At 41.2% G+C, this 24924-nt stretch overlaps 1 protein-coding gene across 4 annotated transcripts in view; it reads left to right on the forward strand.

The window, feature by feature from the left end:
• The first annotated feature begins 1264 nt into the window (after positions 1-1264).
• Positions 1265-24924, forward strand: part of Nsmaf (neutral sphingomyelinase activation associated factor) — a 53575-nt gene continuing 29915 nt past the window's right edge. For 3 of the 4 annotated variants that reach the window (XM_028769168.1, XM_028769197.1, XM_028769188.1), the window contains exons 1-10: positions 1265-1346; positions 12250-12339; positions 14681-14759; positions 14870-14937; positions 15014-15050; positions 17630-17680; positions 18048-18119; positions 18511-18558; positions 18656-18708; positions 23486-23615. In XM_028769168.1, the coding sequence (XP_028625001.1) occupies positions 1288-1346; positions 12250-12339; positions 14681-14759; positions 14870-14937; positions 15014-15050; positions 17630-17680; positions 18048-18119; positions 18511-18558; positions 18656-18708; positions 23486-23615 (687 nt within the window). In that variant the 5' untranslated portion in view covers positions 1265-1287. Of the gene's footprint in view, positions 1347-1786; positions 1865-12249; positions 12340-14680; positions 14760-14869; positions 14938-15013; positions 15051-17629; positions 17681-18047; positions 18120-18510; positions 18559-18655; positions 18709-23485; positions 23616-24924 lie in introns of those variants that run through there. The other variant, XM_028769178.1, reaches the window with a different exon arrangement.

Genomic DNA, 24924 nt, shown 5'->3' on the forward strand with positions numbered 1-24924 from the left:
TTCTGACATTGATGAAAGACAGCTAAAAAGCACTGATACTTCCACCGCCACTGTTTTGTTTTTTTTTCAATCCTGCAGAACCTGATTCTTAAGTCAACGCTAGGAGTGTTTCAATACACACACACACACACACACACACACAACTTAGAGGCTTGTTATCTGAGAGTCCCTTAAAGGTAAGCAATATCCAGCTCATTCTCAGGGTATTGAGAAATCATAACCCTTTGAAACACGAGTCATAGTAAGTAGGTAGGACAGACTTAATACAAAAGATAATAAGTATTGTTGAAGGTCAGAACCTCTCTTTACTGCTAGTGGGAGTTAAATGGTGCAGATACTTTGAAAGCACTGTAGCCGACTTTCAGAGTTCACAGATGGAGTTATTAAGACAGTCTAGCAACTCCACTCTTTGATTTCAACTTTACTCAACAGAAATGAAAGCATGCTCACACAAAAACGGGTACATGAATGCTTATAGCTGCATTATTCTTAATAGCCAAGAGGTGGAAACACTGACATGTCTGGCAAGTGTTGAATATATTAATGGAAATGCAGTGTGTAATACAATGGAATACACTTGAGTGATAAAAAGGAATAAAATGTTGACTTGTGCTTTACCTCAGAGGAACCTTGGAAGCATTGTGCTAAATGAAATAAAGACCACATATTGTAAGGATGTTTTTATTCCAAATGTCCAGGCTAGGCAAATTCACAGACATAAAGTTAAGTAGTGCTTTCTAGGGCAAAGGTTTGTGGAGATGCAGTAGCGATTGCTAAAATGTAAAAGTTTCTTTTTGGGATTTTAAAAATATCCCAACACTGTGGTAATAGTTGCAACCTAACTGTGAACATTACTAAGAACCATTGACTGCTGTACCATACATGGGCGAGAAAAAAAAATCCCACCTATTATTTATTTCAAAGACTGAAACTTGGGATTAAACATCCAAAACGTTGTTATTTCAAATCCCCGCCGCCAACGAACTGGGGGGCTCCGGGGTAGGTCTCGGCTTTCACGTGTGAGGTATCCTCGCCGCAGCAGCGCTGCAGAGGTTAGTCAGGGCAGTGTAGGACGCGGCTCCCGCGGCCTCAGGTCACTGCGCGCCCCTCCTCCGGCCTGAGTCACGGCGTCGCCGGAGTCCCCACGCGAGGATGCTGCGGTGAGCGCGGTCCGGACGCCGCGGGCCTTGGGGCGCAGCGTGGGGCTCTCGGCTGCCCGCCCGCCCGCCCGGCGGCGCCGCTCGGGACTGCTCGGGACAGTCGGCGGCCTGCGCGCCCCAGGCCTCCATGGCGTTCACCCGGAAGAGGCAGCGCGAGCAGCAGCTGCAGCTCTACTCCAAGGAGAGGTGCGCGGGGCGGGAGGCCGGGCCGGGCGGCAGCCAGGAGCTCTCCTGCAGGCGGCGGCCGACTCCTGGGCCGCAGAGCCGCGGGTGGGCCCGGCTAGCCGGGGGAGCTCGGGACGCGAAGGCAGGGCCGTCCCCGCGCCCACCCGCCGGCACGCCGTCCCAGCCGGCGTCTCCCCGCCGACCCTCCGCGCCCCGCAGCCGGCCTGCGTGGGAGGCTGTTGGCGAAGCGCGTGCGGCTGGGCGGTCGCGGTCAGCCGCGGCCCAGGGAGGACGTGCTTAGCGCTCCGGCCTCCCTCAGATCCCGTCAGCTCACGGGAAAGCGCACTTCCGCCCCGTGTGTCCTTCCCAGGGCGTTTTTGTGACCCACACGCCTGCGGGTGATCCAGATGTGGTTCCAACGGGAATGCGGGCTACATTGGGTTTTTTGGAGATACGGGGCTTGCTTGTGGGAGCCGGGATCTGATGGTCACGTTGTCGCTCAGTGGATCCGGCAAAGCAGGTTATGCCAGGAAATGCAGGTGCAGCTTTTATTCTGGGTGGCTTCACCGAGTCTTCACCTGTAGCTATTACTCAACCCTCACTCTTCCCCCTCTTTAATCTGTGGTGGGCTGGCGAGGTGGTCCGTTCAGAAATTACCGTTTCCCACCCGATTTTAAATGGAATTTCTTTGTCTGGCTCCGTCGACTTGTTAAGACTTGTTGGTGCTCTGTGTTACATGGATGTGCATTCACATTAACATTTGAAATGCTTTAAATGCTTGGCCTGTCCTGTTCTAGGACTTACTCTTTTGTAACAGCCCTGTGACTTCAGTGATAAACTGCGAAATCGGGAAGGGGTGTTTTGTCTTAGATTCTGTCTTATTTTAATCGTTTTACACTGTTCTGTAATGTTCGGAGAACCCGCTGCCCTTATTATTTCCAGCAAATGCTGTTTTGTTTACATATTAGGCTCACGGTACTCCAAGGTAAAGAGTTCTTCCAGCCCAAGCGTTTATCAGCTGCCATCATCAACTGTTCCCTACACTCAGCACCAACAGCTGAATTCTACTTCCTGATCACCCCAAATTTTTATTTCTCTGCTTAATAGCTTTGCAATCTTAGGGTACTGTTCATAGATATCTGTTTGTATTAGAGGAACACTTCTGACTGAGATTTGAACATAAACCAAGCAGATTCTTTATAAATCATAGAGTTCATTTTTAAGAAAAGGAACTTTTAAAAGTTAACTTTGGAAAACCAACCTTACTGAGACCCAAATCTACCATTTCTGCTCATTTGTTTCTTGGCTTATCTATCATTTGGCAACACTGGCCACAAATGGACAAGATGATAAAGTTGACTGCTTTCAGCTATCTCAGAGAACTGTTCTTTCCTGGAGCTTGAGGCTAGCTTCAGAGATAACCAGAGGGCTCTCGGCTCCGTGTACTCACTGGCTCTTCTCATACTGAGTTAGGGATTTTAGATTTCTACAGCTATCAGACAATGACCCCAGAGAAAGAGAAACTGAAGTTAGCTTGTGTTTCTCTGATTGCTGATTCAGCTACAGTTAGACTAAGTTACATTTTCCAGAAGCACAAGAAGCTCCTGACTGGGAGATTCTGCCATAGTGATGACAGAAGAAAGACTGGAGAAAAGTCAGTATATTCTAGATGTTTAGTGAGCTGGAGGTGAACAGTGCTGGTATTGTATATGACATTTAAGAGGGCTGGAGAAAGAAATCTGGCTAGAAGTGTTAGGTACAATATGAGACTTTCAGTTAAATATTAATTTCAGATAATGTTTCAGCATGTGTCCAATGTAGATTTGGGTACATAGTTATACTAAAACTGCAGTACAGACTAAATATGTTGTTTATCTAAAATTCAACTTCCATCTGGACATCCTGTATAGTTACTGGCTAAACCACACAGCTTTGCACTCAGACATAGGTTTCAAATAACCATGCACTGGTGCTGTTTGCTGAAGTTTATAGAAAAAAAAAACAGCTTTAGTAGTTTTTAGGACTAGAGAGCAGATAGTTCAATTAAATACTCTTGTATCCTTACAATTATGTCAGGAGTCATATTAACTTTTACTGGTTATTTCAATCGTGACACCACGATTAGGTGTCAAGGAAAGCAAATGAAAAAAAAGTCAGGAGACAGTTCCGATATATTCTCTGAAATAGTTGGGCGTGGTGGAAATGCTCAGTGGGTAAGCAAAGGAGGATGTTCTACAAACTGCCACTGAAGATATTTCCACTTATGAATATTTCTGTGTAAGTTTTGTCACCTCAACTGCACTCATCTAAGGTGATGTAGGTGTTTAGATAGCTGAGATACCATGAGCCTTCAGAGAGAGAGAGGGAGAGGGGGAGGGGGGGGGAGCTGTATTCTGATCCTAAAATGTAATAGAATGTACAGCTTTGTGGTCTGTAAGCTGTCATTTCAGGCTCAAGCATTACTGATTCTTAAGTTTCTGTTGTATGCCTATGTGTCACAGGCATTCCAGAGACTTCCACTTTATTCTAAATAGTCCATGGATGTGAAGTTCCTTGGCTATGCTGATATTAAATTTCTTTTACTCAGCATATTTGCTTATCAATTGAGTTTGCATTTATTTACAATACTTTTTTTAGGATACTAAGTGCTTTGTTATTCTCCTGTGTAATCTACCATTTCTAATGTGGAACGTTCCGGTTTTTTATGCTCCTTTGTAGATTATGCCAGGTATTAGAAATGGAGATAAATTGCAGAACCAGTACTCAGTCAATAAGGAATGCTTGTGGAGCACAAAAATTGTGCCTTTAAAGAGATTGGCTCGTTCTTTTTTTTCCACATATAAATCATTGAGTGAGAAAGTAAGTGCTGCAGATATTTAGTTAACTGAGAATTTACATTGGCTTCATCAACAATGCTTAGTGGCCTATCTCCTTATTCTGTTATTATCTCAAATTAACTTATTCCAAAACAAGAATCTACCCATAAATAGAATTTGAGGCTTTTTTGCTGTATGATTTGCATCAGCTATGTCTTTTAAGTGTTATATAAGTAGCAATAGGCATTAAGGATTCAGTACTTAATTTTAGTTTCTTTCCCTCCATACCTCCCCCCTCCCATTCTTCTTTCTTTTATGAGATAGGGTCCCATGTAGTTCATCCCAGACTTAAATTATTCACCTCCTGCCCGCACTTCCCAAGAGCTGTGATTACAAGCATGCATCATACCCACGATTGTATTAATCAGGGAACAATATTTTCTTTTTTTGCTATTGTTGATACACTGGGGATCTAACTTGAGGCCTCATGCATGGTAGATAAATACTTTACCTCTGAGTTATATCTTTGGCCTGGTTTCTTCTAAATACCACTGTGGTCTCAATTTTTATCACCAGATTTTAGAAATTGTCCTAATATTTTAACTCAAAAGATTTTGAAAATTGGTGTTTCGTTTTGTTTCTTTTTTCTCCTAGTGCTGGGGATTGAATACAGTGACTTTCAGATGGTAGACAACTATTCTAGCCAGCCCTGTTACTTACTATTAATTTACATTTTATCAGGAACTTTGAATTGTTATCTTTTTCTTAAGTGAATCTTTTAGGAACATATAATAACCTCACTGTTTCTAGTAATATTTTTGGTCTGATATTAATGTACTGGGAGTTTTAGGTGATTTTCATTATACAAAATTTTCCACTCTTAATTATTTCTGTAACCTTGTTTTATATATGTTTCTTGTGAATAATGTATTATCTAAATTTTAAACTTAAAACCATTACATTTTATTCATTCATTTTGTGCATGTGTGTATGTGTGCATATATGTATGTGAGTGGAGGTCAGTTGCAAGAGTCAGTTTTCTGCTTCCACCATGTGGACCCAAGAGATGGAACAGGGTGTCAGGCGTGGCAGCAAATACTGGCTGTTTGCTGGCCCTTGTTGTTGCACTTGTTAGCAGTTCATTTTGAGTCTTTGTCTTAGGCAAAGTTCATTTAAATTATTATGACAGATTTATTTCTTGTATATTCTTTGACTATATTCCCTCCCCCAGCCCCTTTCCCTTTGGATTAAGTGAAGTCCCTATTTGTTTTTCTATTTTCCTGCAGAGTATGGAGTTCTATATTCTAATTTTATCTATGCTTTGGTGCTTATGCTTGACATTTTAATATGTAATTTAATATCATTCTCCCTACCTTGCTCTCAATCAATGCACAGGCCCTGAAATAATGACTCCTGTTGTTCCATACTAAATTATGGTTCACTGTTGTTGAGTTAAATCTACACATTAGGATTGCCTGATTAATAATTGCATAGTTTTATGTGCATACTTGCTACAGACTTTGATGGGTTTTCCTTCTTGCTTGTCATGTCTTCCTTATGGAAATTTTCATTCTTAGTAATATCTTGTAAACGTTCCTCTGAGCAGGATCTGATATAGGAAGCAACCATAGTTTCTGCATGTCTAAACATATCCTTATTTTGCCCTTGCTTTGAGAACAGTCTTGCTGGCGTGTATGGTTTCTGTAGCATTTCTAAACAACGGCAGATGGCCCGAGGATAGCCCGAGACTTGCTGGAGAAGCAATATAGGTCATGAAACCAGAGAAATGGTAGGAGATTGGCGTGCCCTGCTCTCCTCTCGACAGCATTGAGCTACTCAACTTTGCCACTTAAGATGGGGAGAAACTTGAACCCTGCAGAATGACCAGGAGGCTTTGCATTGTTCTTATCCCCACTGGTCTGACGGGGACTGGCTAAATCTGTAAGATCTAGCAGGATTTGAGGTATCCCTGTCTGTAGTTGAGGAAGTATGAGCACATTCCCTGGCATTGCTGGGAGCTAGTCCAAGCCAGAACTGATGGTCTTACACATAGCTGGATTCTGGGCAGCTTCGCCAGACGCCACTCTTTCATCAGTAACAGACCAGTACTGCTGTCATTGAACTGTTTATAAGTAGACTGTCTGCTCTGGAAGCTGTGGTGTTTGCTGCCATTTATCCAGTCCGGTTGATTTCCTTAGATTCAGGTTTATTTGGTCTGTTTTCTAAATAAGCTCACCTATTCAGTATCTCCACTACGTTTCAGAGTTGAACTTAAGTAATTTAGGAAATGTTTGACAAAGTCACATAGCTTAGCTGTGTGTGATAGTTGATTGTGTCACCTGGATTGCATTGGGAAGCACCCATGAACACACCTAAAAGTGTTTCTGAGGACATTTCCAGAGAAGGTCAACAGAGAACAAGACACGTCCAGAATGTGAATGTCCATTACGGGTTGAAAGGGGAAGGAAGGAAATGTACTGGGACATTGATGTTAACTGCTGCCGACGCCTCCCTGCCAGCATAGACTAAAACCTCTCAAAAGTCAGCCTAAGTAGTGAAATTGGTTTTGCTAGGGACTCACAGCTTCTGCAGAGGAAGAGGAACCAGTAATTTATATGAGCCAGTGAGTACCAGAACTAGAAACACCATTTAATCACTCAGACATTTCTATGCAAATTTGTAGACTATGGCTAATTTGACACTAATTAGAGACACCTGGAGAGAAGGATCCTCAATTGGGGAACTGCCTCCATCAGATTGGCCTGTGAGCTGTCTGTGGGGACATTTTCTTGATTGCTAGTTGATGGAAGAGCGCTTAGCCCACTGTGGGTGATGGTACCCTAAACAGGTGGTTCTGGGCTGTACAAGAAAGGTAGTTTTACATGAACCTGGACACAAACCAGGAAGCGGCGTTCCCCTGGGAGCTATGCTGAGTTCCTGCCTTCAGGTGTTTCTAGATCAGTGGTTCTCAGCCTTCCTAATGCTGTTACCCTTTAATATAGCTCCTCATGTTATGGTGGTGCCAAAACGTAAACTTATTTGTGCTGCTTCTTTATGACTGTAATTTTGCTACTGTTATGAATCATACTGTAAATGTCTGTTTTCTGGTGGTGTTATGTGACCTTTGTGAAAATTTTTGGTCATTTATGACCCACAGGTTGAGAACCACTTCTCTAAATGAGACCCGTAACCTGTAAGTATAAAGTTCTTTTCCCCCCAAGTTGTTTTTGGTCATGGTGTTTATCACAGCAAGCAACAGAAATCAAATTAGAACAAAGATTATGTGTGTTTAGGTGTCACTGAAGCTTGAGGAGATGAGAGTTGGGATTAAAATTCAATGCTGAAAAGCTACAGATTTATGTGAAAGTATCAACCTGCTACGGGAGGCAGTGAGGTCTTAATACTGAGAAGATACAACATTCAGGACCAGAGTGGGTGCGGCCCCACAGTGAGGACCGTTTGGAAAGAGAAACAGAGATAACATATTTGTATTCATTCATTGCAGGCTGTGTTAGTGGACCGGAAAAAGTGACAGATGTGTACCTGGGGTAGACCAGAAAACAGGAAGTGGCATTAGTGACAAGCGCTGAGAATCTTAGTGGAGCTAAAGACAGCTCCTTACTTCCCTTCTGACACTTCTAATTTATCCTAATGCAGAGAACGTGGGAAGTTTACTGAATTCTGAACATTAAAGAGAAAACTAGTGAAACAAAGAGCAGTGAAAAATCTTCAGGAAAAGCAGCAATGCAAGGTGACCCATTTGAGTCAAGGGTTCCAGGCTTCAGCCTTACCTGAAACCTAGATTTTTAAGAAAGCAGAATTGAAAGTATCAAGTAAAAAAAAAGGAAACCCAAAAAAACCCATATATATATATATATATATATATAATCAAAAATATAATTCAGAATTTCTAGTCCAAGTTTCCTTTCCTGAAGAGTTACAGAAAGGAAGGCAAGCAAACACAGAATGGCTATATAATAGTGTCTGTCCCTCCAAGCTATTTTCCAGATCTGAGTCTAGAAGTTATAACTGACTTCAAGAAAGTTGGAGCCTCCTGTGAATGGAGGCTTTGAAAAAAGTTGTAGGTTAAAAAAAGACAAAACCAAAATGTATTGAAGTTGTGTTTGAAATGAGGATGTATGTAGCTACTTGACAGGACCACGTGGACTTAGGACAAAGAAAGTGACTCTTCCTTTGTATTCTTCTTATGGCAGTGGGCTTCCTCTAAAAGAGAATTTCATTTTGTAAGATGCAGATGACGCAGGCCTGCTGACATAAAAATGTAGGGTGCTCCAAGTAGGAAACCGTTGTCTAGAGATGTAGGAACTTTGAGAGTTGCTGCAGGAGCATGCATGCACTAGATGCAGGCAGTTGTAGATAGACAGATGGTTCACAGAGGAAGCAGGAAGTTGCCACCGTTTACAACCGGGAATTACCAGTGAAGTCCAACCCTGGTATTCTAATCTCTGTTAGTGGAGTTCTGATTGGTAGGTAAAAAAAATGAAGTAAATGTCAGTCATCTTCACTTGGGCAGAGGGTAAAGCATTTTGTTGTTGTTGATTGTTTTTCATTTGTGTGTGTGCACAAAGTTAAGATGGGGGAGACTAATGTTCCTGTGGTTAGATGGAATCTAATCAAGTGACTGTTGAGGGTCTGAAAGGAGTACTGCAGAGCGTGCTCTTAGCATGCTGAGTGCTTTGAACTAACGAGCTGAGAAGGCTTCAGAAAGTCTGACCTCCTGCCTCTATGCCCTTCTAAAGTGAATCATGAATCCAGAACTTACCTTCCACATAATGTGTCATAGAACTTAAAGCCCGTCTCTGTTAATCAGCCACAGAAACTAGAAAGGTCAATTTCTGTTCCTCTCTTGAAGACCTTCACTGTAAAGGGTCCTGACTACACTCTGGAGGCCAAGAGGACTCTAAGCAGAATTGTTGTTGGGTTCCCTCCCATGTTGCACCCTTCTGTCCGGAATGGTTCTGCACAACTGTCTGCTTTGTTTGTGTCTCAGGGACTTAAGCCTAAAAGGAAGGCAGTTTCCCTCGGGTCTTTGGAAGGCTCTCATCATGCAAAATTTTGATTAAATAAATTTGCTGAGCTTTTTCCTTGTGTGCCTGCTTTTTTATAGGAGAATTGGGAGTGACTTATGATGGATGAAGAGAGGTTTTGCTTTTCTGCCTCTAGTACTCGATTCAGATTTTGCTGTTTGGGTGTGGGAGGTGTTTCTAGCACGGATCACTAACTATAATCTTGCTTTGTGTGTATGTCTACCTGTTTTCTTAATCTCTTCCTTATTTCAAAATCCTAGAAGAGTTTTTCTGTTTGGTTTTTAAGTTTTAAACAGCCAGTTTGTTTAACCACCTCTCTAGTGGAAGCACAATAGCCTGGCTTAATCTGAGGGTAAGTTTGAGTATTCAGACTCTGTGTCTGTGGCAAACTGTGGACTGTGTGGCTTTCCCGTGTCCCGTGCGGTGCCAGCCAGGTGTCAAAGCACTTTTCCCATTGAGCTTGTGCTAGATTTACACATATAACCTAAGCACAGGCCTGACTAGTAAACACTGTGGACCTACTCTCAGCACAATTGGGAATAACTGAGTTGCTGAACGTGTAAGATTATCCTTCTGGCTGTTCTCAGTGGTCAGGTGTTAAGTATGTCAGTGTCCTTTAAGTTTCAGATGATGTGAAGATAGAACAACGTGTTTAATATAATGACTTACTAAATGAGGAAATGTATCTAGAAAATGACCACAGTCTATAAAGGTGGGTTACACAAGTCTTGTAAAGGAGTAATTCATGCTTTACTAGTAATACTAGTGCATGAGAGCATAAGATTATGAAACATTAGGGCTGGAGAGGTGGCTCAGCGGTTAAGAGCACTGGCTGCTCTTCCAGAGGTCCTGAGTTCAATTCCCAGCAACCACATGGTGGCTCACAACCATCTGTAATGAGTCCTGATGCCCTCTTCTGGTGTGTCTAAAGACAGCTATGGTGTACTCATATAAATAAAATAAATCTTTTAAAAAAAATTATGAAACTACATAACAGTGACTTTAAGATTTTTCAAGCATTAAGTTTTATACTCCATAGAATATTGTTTAGAAATTGTTGTTGAAAGTTTATTGAAATATTTTTTACATAGAAAATATTTAAAGCAGATACCAGTAAACACTAAAGTGAAAACAAATTAAACAGCTTCTTAAACCATTAATGTTACTTGTTAAGATTTGGTGAGAGTCGTTCTCTGTAGGCTTATATTTCTTGTCAAACTTAGGTATTGATAAACAAAAGAAACTACTATTAATTTATGACAGATTTTGTGCTAAAAGTAGATATACATATATCTTAATTATTATGGGGAAGGTGCTCTGTGTTTGCTAGCTGTAAGATTACATATGTGCCTGTTGAAGAGCAACTTAGTTTGTTTTCCCCTTTCTGTGGAAGCTATGGACATCAGAAAACAGAAGGAAGGCATGCACAGCAGCCCATTGGGTGCAGCCAGAATTAGGAGTGGGTGGTCAGCAGTGAGTAAGTTCCTGACTGGTCCCTTCCTGGACATTACCTGACACATCAAAGGAATGCCCCACACTCCTGAATCTGGTGACTGAGGAATTCAGATGGACTGAGGAACATTTCAGGTCATGCTCTGGCAAGTTTCGCTTATGACTAATTTTTTTTTTAAAAATAAACTGGAGACAAAATCGAATTTATGACTAATTCTTGTTCAGAAATTTTAAACTGGAGGATAGATCAATAAACTTAGATGGTAAGACTGGTTCCTGTACTCATTAATTTTAATCTTGTGAGTCAGTCTTTTGGGTCAGGTTGTTCTTTGAGTGACCAATCTCTCCTGTCACTCAGGACATTATTAGAATGTTATGATTCTTTCTGGTGTTCCTATGTTGGTTCTGGTCCTTTTCAGATATTATTCTTCAGCTAGTTTGGTTGTCACCTTGCCACTTTTGTCTTTGAAGGATATTAATTAGTCTTTGACCTTCCTTCTCCAGTTTGTAAGCATCTGCTTGTTTGAGTGTTGTGCTTTCAGGTTAGAAGCTGCCTGTCTGGGAGTGACTTGTACACAGTCACACATGCAGGTTCTGGATTTGGGGAAGTCCTGTTCTTCCATTGGTTTTCTGATGAGTGATTCCATCTCCGGAAACATCGAGAATGATTTCTGGGTGTGACTGAGTCTCCCTTCTGTTTTCTGCCTCCCACAGATTGGCTCACGACTTTGATCTCTCTCTAGTTTGCTGTCGTCTTTAGGTCTTGTCATTTTAAAATATTTTATTCCCACCTTAGTGTTGTTCCAGGAGGAAGCAAATTACACAATATTCTGTACAGTTCACATTTAATCTAGATATCTCCCTCCAGGACAGCAGATCCATCTGAAGTCTGACCCTGTCTGAAAGCTTTCACGGGGACTCGAGATGCCGTCCGTGTTCCCTGCCTAGACTCCACAGCCTGCAACATGCTTCTTTTCATTGTTTGGCCTTATACTTATTTCTGTGACAGTGCAACTAAATTGTTACTTTATTTTTTAGTTGTGTGTGCATGTGCACATGCCATGGTGCAAGTGTGGAGGTCAGTGGGCAGGTCACCAGGCTGGAGCAGGAATTGCCTCCCCACTTTACATCTCTGTCCTGTCTTCCTTTTAAAGTTCAAAGCACTCAAAACTCAAGGATCTATTCAACTCAGTCCATTTGTTTTGCTTATTAAGCATGTGTGATGTCTAAAACATCAAGTTGGTTATAGCCATCTTCACACCTGTCTCCTAGAGCTCCTTGTTTCATGGGGTTCACAAGAACTGAAGTCAGTGTGGGACATGTCAGGCAGGGAAGCTTAACTTGGGGCATCAGGGGACATTGACATTAAAATTTCACTGGGGATTGGGGGAGAGCACGGTCTTCATAAACAATTTCACACAGTTGGGAACTTGTTTAAGGAGAGTGCAATTACCTTGAGAAGGCCTCTGTCTGGGGCATGGGAGAGAGGAGTGTGGACTTCATAGAGTTCTGCCTGGGGATTTGGGAGCAGGCGTTTTATGTGTAAAGCCTTTAACGCTTTCTGTAAACCAGATGCAACACAAAGCTGTCTTCCTCTTCCATGCGTAGGTTTTCCTTACTGCTGCTCAACTTGGAGGAGTACTACTTTGAGCAGCACACAGCTTTCCATGTCCAGCATCAGGGCAGCCACGAGGAAAGGTGAGTGAGCTCAGATAGTGCTGGGCACTAGCGGACTCTGAAGTCTGACGGCTTTACACTAAACACAGGGCTGCATAGGGAGCCCTCTTCCCTCCTTGTAGCTAGGCAGTGAGATGGGGGCACAATTTACAATGGGTCTGGCTCCCATGAAGCTGCTGAGCAGGCCTCTCTTCTAGCACATCACTCTGCTCCTGCATCTCTCTTGTCACACGGTACACGCTGCTCTCGGTTACTGGGTGCAGTAAAGTGATGCTCATCAACCATGGAGCAGTCAGAAATGTCACCCTCTTCAAAATGAACTAATAAATAATACAGCGTGAACTGGAGGAAAATCTACCTTCTCCATAACTCCTAATGGCTCCTGTAAAAACAGATCCAGTTGCTTTGATTCAATTTCGGAAAACTGTGAATGAAAGCATGTTTTTGTCTTTGAATTTTTGTTTTCCTTGTACAAATTGTACTTCAGTGTCTAGATTTCTGATTAATATGAGCTTATTCTTACCTAGAAAATTCTAGCTAGTGAATAAAATGGAGTGATAGAATTTAACCCTCCAGTGAATCAATGGCTCTGTATGAGGGGCCAGCAGACTAGATAGAGCCTTTGGACACAATATGAATGGTCACTCGATTTCTTGGTTGTTTTGGGACAGCCACTGCCATTTGTTTCCCCGTGACTGTAATGTTCTATAAAGACACCCTGTCTTGCTCTTCACAGAGAATATACCATAATTATGGTGTATCATAATCTTCAAGGGCTGCTAAAACCATTAGGTGAGAGGTTACTGAGAACTTTTGTAGTGGGCAGGTCAAGATTAATCTCACCTCAAGTCCCTTGTATCTGCTGTAGAGACTGTTCCTCCCCTGAGGTACTGTTAGATTAGGGAAGAGAATCTGATCTATCTCATGGATAATGTGAAGAAGGACATGGCAGAGGAATATGACACAGATGAAGTGAGCAACACTTATGGGACTGGGAGGTGACCTGCGGCTACACCTTTTATCCCAGGTAGAGGCAGCAGTTGCCTCAGTTAAAACAGGATGACCCAAGGGCCCTGGATGGACAACGTGAGAGAATTCACCCAAGGGCTAGAGAAGTATCTAGCTGGCACTGAAATGATTGTAAAAGAAGCAAGGGCTGGCAAGATGGCTCGGTGGTTAACTCTTTCCTCGTGCACTCATGAGGACTGAATTCAGTCCTTCAGAACTATGTAACATACTGGCTTGGAATGGCTGCCTGCTGCAGTTCCAGCCTCAAAGACTGGAGAGAGGGCTTCTCCAGAGCACACTGCCCAGTGAAGCAAGCTGACCAGTGAAATTGGCCAGTGTCCGTGAGCTCTGGGTGCTGTTGGGAGATCCTGTCTCAAACAGTAAGGTGCAAGAGCAATGAAGGATGATTTCAACATCACCCATGGCCCTCCCCACACATTTGTCTACACACATGCAAACATGGGCACATACACATGCGAATACATGTGAAAAATGGAGGGAAAAGAATATAATCATAAACACTGCAGTTGTATAAAAGTACACTTTTAGAAATTACCTTTGGATAATTTTTTATAGATACATCCAATATTCCCTCACGTGTGTCTGACTTCATAGTAAGCTGTTGTCTTGGTTTAATCATTGATAAGAATCAATTGATGAAAGAAAGTAAAGGTAATGCATATTGACCCAAATTAACAACAACCTCTAAGACACTTGCATATTTTGTTTTTCCTAAAACATAGTAAAGCCATATGAATGTCTTAGGAAACTAAGGAAGTGGTCAGCCACACACCTGACTATATGATAGCACATCCACATTGTCTTTAAAATTGCATATTGCCATGAAGTAGATTTTCCCCTGAATACCTCAGAAGCATTGTTTATGCTATCTTCTATATGAAATTCAAACAACTTTCCTGTGACAAAAAATACTTCTAGTCAATTAATTGTACTTGTTTAGTATTGTCTTCTGGGTAGTTCTTCCAGGTTCAGAGAATGAAATCATCACATATTTAGCACGAGTCAGTGCTTCTGAGCCTTCGCTTCTGTGGAGGGCAGTTGTGAAGATTCAAAATAACAACAACGATAATGTTACTAATTAATGATAACTAATGAGGTCATGAGGTAGCACTCACCAAGTGAAGCTGTAACTTCAGTCTGTGTGCATTTCTTCAGCCTCCTGAGAGTGGAGATAAAGGGACATGGTGACTTATCACCCACCCTGCTACACCCTTTCTCTCATTGCTAAGCTTTTATTAGCTGACACCTTAGCAATCCATGTTCTAGTTAAATAAATAACTCTTGAGTTTGTCCTAGCTCATCAGATAATCTGTCTCTTCTCCTCTGGCTCCAGGAAAATCAGAGGCTCCTTAAAGATATGTTCAAAATCAGTGATTTTTGAACCAGATGCAATATCTCAGCCCATTCTTAAGGTAAAGGTGTTTTAAATGTGAGCAGAAACATTACTAATTGTGTGTATGTGTGTGTGTGTGTGTGTACTTTCATCTTTATTTTTATAACAATCTCTTTCAATTTTATCCAGATTCCTTTGAGAGACTGTTTAAAAATAGGAAAACACGGAGAAAATGGAGCCAATAAACACTTTACAAAGTATGTCAGTTTTCACTTTTAATTTTACTTCAACAAAAAAAAGTTATATGTCTAATGATTTTAATCTTCATTTCAGGGCAAAATCATGGGGTATTTCACTCATTTTCAGTCAGGTAAGAAGCATTTAGTAAAAATACTTATTAGAATGCTAGTATATATTTTTCCAAACTTGTGTGAAGATTTTTGTGTATGAATGTGTATAAGTTTTTTTGCATGATGAAATTATTCACTTATATAAATCTCAACTGAAAACACATGTAATAGATGTTTAAATGCCTTGAGAATTTAATCATTGAGAAATAAACTTTTTAAAAAATAATATTTTCCCACAGGACCCTCTATATTTACTATGCAGTTTGTCCTCAGGAGTTCAGCTTAGGAGGTTGGAATAAAAGCACAGCAGTTCCTTCCATGGCCTCCCAGGGTAAAGGTGGGAAGCCAGGGCCAGGCCACCTAAGTGACCTCAGGCTTATGCATGCCAGCCCAGCATGCCTTAGGAATGGCCCAAGCGAGCTGCTGTCTTTTGTCATTCTGGATACATGCCGTATTCACGTATGCATCCATGGTTGTACTCAAATCAGTATTGGTACCACATGACAAATTAAAATGTAGTTTTCTGTTGGTATATCATTAGTTCGTAGATTGAAAAAACTAAGTAAGGAAAGAGCAGAGTTCTTTCTTTGTTCCTTTGATTTGCAACTTCATATTCTTTGTCTAAGGATGTGTTAGCTGGGTTGCATTCTGTGCACTTCTGAAGTTCCAGAGCAACATCATTCTGTGATCAAATGAGTGCAGGAAATCTGTGGGGAACATGACTGCTCTTGAGCACTCAGTCCAGAGGATGCACAGGCCAGTGCCTAGAAAATCTTGGGAGTAGAGTGTTGGGTAGCAAGAGCGACCCCAGCTGTCTGAGCCACTGAATCCTTCGTTCCTAGAACACAGTTAAACATGTGTTGACATTTATCTTACGAAATCTGTTAGATTTTGGATTAAGTAACTTTCTGTTAGTACCTTCTGTGATTCCAATTTTTTAAAAAAGAAAAGATTCATGAGCTAGCTTTAACTTCATATTTAATGCCCCGGGTACAAATAGGTGCCATCATCTGGTGCTTTGTGGAGGGAGCGCTGTTATTAAGCCCAGCTCTGCGTGCACAGTTTATATTTCTGATTACATCTTGAGCTTATTGCAGGTTTTGCACATCTTGGAAGGAAAGAGTACTTTTTTAAGTTAAAAGTAACATTTTTTGAAAAGAACTACCCATCTTAATAAAGTTGTAATAATTTGGTTTTAGAAATAAAGCTCAAAGGCCTCCCTCTTTTAATAGTTTTGGGAAGAAATTTCAGATCACACTAATTCAAAATCAGGGGTACCTAGATACAAGCTACTCCTTCAAGGATTGTTTTAAGTATCATATGTCAAGACTTTTACCAAGTCTCAGAAACAGGTTTTGGTACAGAGTTTCACTTTCAGTTTTTTTTTTCTGTAGTTGCTGTTGGAGTAACATGTTTGTGTGTGTATGTTATGTGTGTTTGTGTAAATATTAGTTTTAAGCTGCATGTTCAATAGGGTAGGTAGATGGTAAGACAAGAAATCTGTCCTCCAGTGTTGGTGATGAATGTTATGAAGGAAGTGATATCAGACAGATGTGGGTGCAGGTTAGGGAACACTGATGTGCTGTTTTAGATGAGTGGCTAGGAAAGGGTCACTGGGAAAGAGCCACTTGACCAGTGACAGCAAGGTGAGCTGGCAGTGATCATGAGATTGAGGAATTGATTGAAGTCAGAAGATTCAGAGCAGAGCAAGTACTACAAGAAAGCTGGAGAAGGAGCAAGGACATTGTTGTGGTGACCGCTGAACCATTAGAAGGCTTTAGAGTCAGAGCAAATAAGAAGAAAAAGACTGATTGACCTGAGTTGTATTTGCAGTCTTTCCAGTGAGGGTCCAGAGTGGAGCCAGGAGATCCTGAGGGTATTCAGAAACCCTGGTGCTTCGTTTGCATCAGGATGGTGAGAGCTAGTCTGTCTGGATATATTCTGCAGAAAAGCCTGGAAATGTGCTGATGACTTAGTTGCAGTGCATAAAAGAGGACAACCCAGAAAGACTTAGAACTGGCTGGATTGTGCTACCCTTTACTGAAATAAAAGGCCAGGGTCAGGGGCAGATAGGGAGGAAGAGGCGATGGGGAGAGGAGAGGTTTTGCATTCTGAGGGAAAAGGCAGGAAATAACTGTCCAGGCAGTTGATGCACTCTGGAGATGGTGGTCTTGATTCTATACCGTTTTAAGATGCAGGTAGAATGGTGGTCTCATGCAAACACTATGTGCCAACTCTCTGTGAGTGAGGAGACATCTCTTAATGTCTTTGAATGTATCATACCTCCATGCCTTTGCTTTTCCCATTTGTTAGGAAACTGTCTCCTGGACTGACAACTTCCTGGCCTTATGTGATTGGGTACTTGATACAAATGATAACACAAGATACCTTGTATCTACTTATTGATGATTCACTTTTTAACATAACATTTGTGATTTCCATGTCAGTTACTTTAAAACCATATTAATGTAAGTATGGGTACCTTTGCAAATAGAGATTATGTATCAACTATTTAAACATCGAATTCATGGTATCTTTATAGGAATTCTTTTAGTGAAAACTTTTGATTATTATTTCAATGTTGACTTGTCTTTCTCAGGTATATTTCATTAAAGAGCACAATATCGTGGCACCATATAAGATAGAACGGGTAAGTAAATCTTCCCACATATTATTGAAATTTATGCAGTGATTTTGATCAATAAGATCAAATAAACCAGAGTCCCAGCATGCAGAGTCTCAAAAGGAAGATTTTGGTCTTTTGTTCTCCTTGGACCTTGACAGACAAGACTCACTTACATGGAAGGGGTCAATGTGTTTCAGTCAGTCTAGTGATTCAGGTGTGAATTCCACTCAGATACTCCTTCACAGACATGCACAAGCAATATGTTTGCACTTTTGTGACTGACTTTACATGTCAATGTGATTGGGTCACAAAATAATGCAGAGATTGGCAGTAGCTGTGTAGATGTTCTTAACTCGTCAGGTTGACATGTTGCTGCTTCTGTCCTCGACAGGGAAAAATGGAGTATGTCTTTGAACTGGAAGTTTCTGGGAAGGTGGAAGATGTTGTGGAGACGTTGTTACAGGTAAGCCAGCCTTCCACACTAGCACCTGCAGAGCACAGAGCAGACCCAGCCGGAAACCCATAATTTAGTTTTCACTTTTGTTTGTTGCAGCGGGAGAGCTCATATGGCTGATGCTGGCCTCCCTCCTGCCGCTCCCTTCCTTGTACTGAGATTAAAGGCATGCTCAAGGAACCTAGTATTTCATAGTATACAAATAATTGTCACTTTTCTACGCATGCTGCAGATTTACTTGAATATGTTGAATTTGAAAACTTAAGTAGGAAAAGCTGGACATATCAGAATCTTCACTGTTGCTAAGTGACAAAATAATCAGTAGTTTTCCATTGCTTCTAAACAAATACTTGTAATTATCTTCAAGGAAAACTAATTTTATGTATTTGTAACATTGTAGCTGCACAGAGCGTCCTGCCTTGATAAACTTGGTGACCAAATGGCCATGGTGAGTGTCCTGAGCAATTGCTGTGTTTGACTAGGAGTTGACATCTGTTTATCTCGCTGAGACTCACATCCATATTTTTAAATGGTTTTCTCAATAGATAACAGCTATCTTGCAGTCACGTTTGGCTAGGACATCATTTGACAAAAACAGGTAAGATTTGGAGATTTTGTTTTCTGAATAGAATGCAGTGAATGGGCAGGGCTGGGAGAGAGTACTTGCCTAAAACACAGAGCTGCCTTCATCAGCATCTTACTCTGAACCTGCTCCTCTCAGGGAATGGTTCAGCCTAGGAATGAGAGATCTTGGAGCTTCCTCTGCCCTTCTCCTTCCTGACCTCTGCCACTATAAAGCCCGAGCACTCCCACGATGGCCATCTCTCTAGCCCATCAGCGTGTCTTCTCCACTGTGATTGCTCCAGTGCACCATAGCAACCCTCAGTCCATCTTCTCAATGCTCGGCTTCCCTCTTCAGTTCCTCGTCACCCCTGAACCCAATGACATACTAAAATTTGTCCGGTGTAAAGAACACATTTCTCACTTGACTGTTGGAACTTGCAGTGTACAAGATGACCTGCTGGCATGGTCTCAGCCTCTTCCATGGTGGTGCTTGCTCGCTGCTCACAGCTCCAGATGGAGGTTTGCTCTTGTGAGTTTCTGGGCTTTGGCTGCTTGCAAAGGGAGCAGATCCTACTGGTCACACACTTCTTGTTCTCTTGTTCTCTTGTTCTCTCACGTTCTTTCCTCTCCTCCTTCATCTTAGCTCCTTGTTTCTCATGCTGAGAACATGTACCTGCCTCTTTTGCTCCTGGCTAACTGGACTTTCTGATTTTAGCTTAGCTATCAGTTCTTCAGGAGAGTCTTTCTTTGACCCTTCAAATTTCATCGAGTACTTTCCTATCATCCCCACAGGACCAAGAAAGTACACTTACTGTTCTAATGGTTTCCCATTGATTTTTTTGCCTTTATTAAGCATGCAGTACATTTTCTGAAAGTAATGGTGCTTTTTTTTATTATCCTAGTCTTTTGTTTATTTCTTGCCTTATATTAATTAGATGTGGGCTATTTGCCTATAATTTTATGTCATATTCTTCTGTATTACTTTATCTTTACAATAACTATTGATATCTGGTGGTACAAGCTGTCTCTAACTCTACGTGTAGGGGTTCTGACCTCCTAGGGTACCAAGTATACATGTGGTACACAGGTATACATGTGAGCAGGACTCATGAACACAACATGGAATAAATACATCTTAAGAAAATTAAAAAGTGGTTCACTTTGAAAGTTTTAATTTACTTGTCTAGAACCTAGAATATTATACTGGGGGATTTAGAGGGGAATCTTTATAGTATAAAATAAAATATTCTATTTATGTGCATAATGTCTAAAAAAGTGAGAGTAAACTTGCTAACATAAGCTTTCCTCATATTTTTGAAGTAATACTTAATATTTTTGAAGAAATAGGACTATAGTTTTACTATCTTTTGTGTAGAAAATTTCAAATTCTGACAGTCTTAAAGGATAATCTAATGAACACGGATATCCTATGACTTATGAGGTATGTATTTGTTAATGTACTTCCAGTTTCCCTTGGGTCTTGCTATGCTCCTTGGCATATTCATGTCACTGCTCTGCTGTGTGGGTGTGCATTTTATTCAAGTGGTTTTTTTTTGTCGTTATCCCTTCGATAGTGTAACAAGGCACAAGGAGCCTATGTGGCACCTGGAGGGCGTTAGCTGCTCTCAGCCATCAGTTCAACCTGCAAAGGAGGTGGCTACAACTCATGCAAATACTGTGTCCTTGTAGATAAGGAACTTAGGCACCACAGTTGTGTGTGTGTGTGTGTGTGTGTGTGTGTGTATCTGTATACATTCCTATGTATTTGCTTGATTCCATTTTTTTCCAAATATTTGTTACTGGCATAGAAATGTAATAAATTCTTTTTTATATATAGGTTGTGTAACCTGCCATTTCTAAATTCATGCATGAGAGAATCCTAGATTATTTTTGTTTGCTTTTCTTAGTTTGGTTAGGTTTTTTTTTTGGTATTTGTTTTTAGTTGTTTCTGGATAAGGACAGTTTCACAGAAATTTCTGATTATTTTTTGCTTGTTGTTTCACTGCACTACTTTGTTAATGGATATCTTGGAAGCAGATGTCCTGCCTTATTCTTGATATTGGGGAGGAGGCGCTAAGACTTATCACTGAGTGATGCTGGGTGAATACTTCCATAGGCAATCATTGTCACAGTGAGGACATTTATTTTTAGTTTGGTGAAACTTTTTTTCAATAAAAGATATAGAATTTTGTAAATTTTTCTGTACTTATAGAGATCATTTCTTCTCATTTATTGTAAATTATATTGATTTTTTAGTATTAAATGAACTATGTAAAAATACTATTTAAGAGCACACTGTGTGACTCTTTGCTTTGCTGGCATTTAGTCAGATTTGTTTGCATGTATCTACTTGGGAACATTGCTCTGTCATTCTTGAATATTTGTTTTGGTACAACGATCTCTTGACCTCACAGAATGGATTCGTATGTTCGCTGTGATCCTGTGTTTACAAGAAGATACTTTTTCTTTACAGTAGTTTTATAATTTGTAGATAAAACTATGTAAATATACTGTATTCTTGGAGGTTGTACTTAATGTGGCTTGTTTGTTTATTTTCACTGTCATTTTGAGAGGGGGTCTTGCTATGTGGCTCAAACTGGCCTGAAACTCACAATTCTTTTCCTTCCATCTCCTCAGCACTGTGATGTAATTCAGACCAGCACACCAGTTCTTCTTACTTCTTTATGTTTTGTTGATGTTATCTTTTGTCTGTTTTTAAATATGTATGAATGTTTTGCCTGAGTGTGTGTCTGTTTACCATGTGCATTTCTGGTACCTTGGAGAGCCCAGGAGAGGGTTTTGTTTTCCCTAACACTAGAGTTACAAATGAATATGAGCAGCCATGTGGGTGCTGGGAATCAACCCAGATCCCCTGCAAGAGCAGCGAGTGCCCTTAACTGCTCAGCCATTTCTTCAGCCCTGATCTTATTATTTAAATTAGATGCAGGACTACTTAATTTCCAAGTTGCTTCTTATATCTGCTTTGATAAAGTGTGTATTTCAATAATGTGTCCATTTTATCTGACCTATGAGCCACGTGTGTTTCCTAAATGCCTTTAACATTTGTAAAAAAAAAAAAAAAGACTATTATGTATTTGGGGGTGGGCTGCATGTGAAAGTCAGAAGACAAGTCTCTCAAGTCCCTTGGGAGAGAAGTTGAGCCATCCCATGGTAGCATGTCTTCCTAATGCTAGCAGACCATAGTAGTGCCTCCTCGTCCCTTCCTTGTGGTGAGACTTTTTCTGTTCCCTCGTTTTCCTTTGTCAGTGTTGTAAAGGGATTACCAGTCTTATCAACCTCAAGTAATAATGACTTTTGTCTTAATTTTCTAGTCTTTCATTTTACTTAAAGCTGATGTCCGCTCTTTTGATTTCTTTCTTCAGCTTATAGAGAGCAAAGGAGGCTTCCTGTAGCTGCTAGGAGCAAGGCTGCAGGAGTGGGCATCAGACCCTCTTCTGTTACAGTAGCGCTTCATCTTAGAAGGTCCCTGCTAAAGAACTGCTTCAGGACCTGTTTCCATCACCCAGTTTGTAATTAATGCTGCCAGTTCTTCTTTTGTCCATAGGTGATTAGAAGTATGTTGCTTAGTTTTCACACAGCTGAGGATTTTGCAGTTATCTTTCTGTTGCTGGTTATTAATATTACTTGATCAGAAAATGTTTTGTGTCTCACTCCTCTGCTGTTTTAATACATGTTCACTCAGTGACTATTTCCTGGGTCCTGGTAGGAAATGTCTGTAGCTCTTCAGCCTCTGCCTGCAGTACTGATTCCCTTTCATCTGGCTGAGGGTCCTTCCGAGGGCGTAGAGCACTGTTGTGCTTTGTTGACTCATTTGTCATTTTCTGGAGAGATACGCTAAAGGTGACAGCGATGACTGTAGAATTATTGGAGCTGTCCAAGCCTGCAGACTGTCTCACCCCTGTGAAACTGCCATCCTCCTGCCTCTGACCTGTTGGTCTGTTTCTTCCCTTTTGAAAGCCAAGGTCATTTAAATATGTTTGCGCTCTCGGGTTTCTGATTGGTTCTAAGGACTCACGAAGACTTTAGGGGTCTCTTTGAGTTTTCACATTTTCAGGTAGAGGAAAGTTTGTGCCAGCGTCATGTCCTGGGATTAAGAGATTTCTTTCTTAACTCAGTGCCAGGATTGAACCAGGGCTCCTGCGTGAGAAGCGCATGCTCTAGTGCCGAGCTACACTTCTAGGCCCCTGAGATTTACTTTTAATCCAGTTATTCAATTATGTAATCACCCTAAAATATTGATAATTTAGTTGTTTCCACCCTGCTTTTTTAATTCACAAATCAGAAATGGAGGTTTTGTTTTTTTTTTTTTAGTTAAGCATTTTAGGAGTAGAAAAGGCATCCTTGAGTGGTTTTATATGGAGAAGTGAAACTGACCTAAAAGCAACTGTACTTATGTGTTCTAACCCTTATAAAGTTAGTGTGCTAACAATAGGGTCTTTCTCTGTAGCCCAAGCTCCTGCCTCAGGCTCCTCTCTAGTGCTGGTATAAGAGGTACACACTTCGGCTCTCAGCTCTAAAAGTAGGTCTTAACCATATGAAAGTAGGAAGTCACATGGATGTAGAACAAGCTTCAGGACTGATCATTTGGGAGATATTTGTTTCTGTGATATGTCTGCTCTTCAATTAATAAAAAAGCCAGGCCTCTATTATGCCATGTGAAAGCGTGTCAACTTTATTTAAGCAGCCACTTTATAATTGTAGTGTTTAGACAGATAAGCAAGCACATTTACATTGTGATTAAGCCTAGACAGTAGATCAGTTCTTATTTTTGCCGCACACCATCTTTGCAGGTTCCAAAGCGTTTCTGAAAAGCTGCACATGGAGTGCAAAGCAGAGATGGTAACACCTCTGGTGACAAACCCTGGGCATGTGTGCATTACAGACACCAACCTATATTTCCAGCCTCTCAACGGGTACCCGGTACGTAGATCACAGGGCCATGTACAGTGCTTGCTTCTGTCTTTCAGCTAGATTTTCCAGGAACCTGACATGATAATTACTGAGCCCTCACATCTTGGGGCTGGAGAAAGTCATTTTTCAACTCTGTGCAGCAGTGTGACTTCCTAGTGCCCTGTGTAGTTGGAGTCAGGTGCACACTCACCTGAATTTCAGCCATTCTGCAGAACCTTGTACCTAGTAGTGTGTAAAGAAAGTCCACTCCTCCTGATTATGGATGAGTCAAGAGTCCTTCTGTTAGGAAGCACAGGAAAAGACACCAAGGAAGTTCTGTGGTGAATGAGAAATTGATCCTCTATGTGCACTTGCCTGTGTGTAAGCATGGGGCGGGGGAGCTGCTTGTTACCCTGCATTGCAGACAGTAGCTCTCTGTCTTCCTTGAGTAGTGGTGTAAGGTTCTCACAGCCAGTGTGGAGTCATGTAAGATGCCACAGTCTGGAGCTGTAGGACCCCTCCCCACCATCTAGGAAACCATCTTTTCTTTGAAAAGAACACTAGACCTAAAACTGTTCCAGGAAGTGAACATAAATCAGATCTGTACACTAACACTAGTCAAGACTTGCTGCTTCTCCAGAGACCGTTCTTTTCTGAGTGAGCCATGATAACAAGACAAGTCTCCTCCCTCTGGCCACACAGCTGTGCCAGTTTCAGGGCACCTTAACCATAGGGGATGTGTTCTGTGGAAGAAGAGTATGCTCTGGGAATAGTCCAGGCTGGTCATTGGCTCTAAACCCCTCAGACATGGTGTCATAACAGTTCTGTCCACTAGGTGGTGGCACATACTGAGCAAAGCTTCCAGTGACATGACACATGGCTGGCTGGCATGGTATTCTCTGATACCGGCTACTACTATTACTATTTTTGGTCAAAAACTTACAGAAACTGCATGGCACCACAGCCTCGGGGGACATAGTGAACATATGTTTATTCCCAACCCCGGCCAGGCTTCCTCACTCTTGCATAGCCTGGCTTTCCTGTCACCTGTGAGCAGGAATGTAGAAGTTTGGCCTTTATCTAAGCAGACCATATTTTCTAATTTTGATTCTCTGTTTTCAAGTTCCAGAGAATCAATTTTTTTTCTTTAAAAAAGAAACAGTTTTAATTTATGGCTTTAATACTCTGTAATATTAAGGAAATGAAAAACATAATTCTTTTTTTTTTCTTTTTTTTTTTTTTTTGAAAAACATAATTCTTTAAAATAAAAAAAGATGTTAGGACAAAGCAAGCCCCAGAGAACCTGAGGGCTGGAGCAGTGGTTCTGTAGTTAGAGCAT

This window comes from Grammomys surdaster, unplaced genomic scaffold (genome assembly GCF_004785775.1).
Source record: "Grammomys surdaster isolate TR1022 unplaced genomic scaffold, NIH_TR_1.0 64, whole genome shotgun sequence".
Taxonomy (NCBI): Eukaryota; Metazoa; Chordata; class Mammalia; order Rodentia; family Muridae; genus Grammomys; species Grammomys surdaster.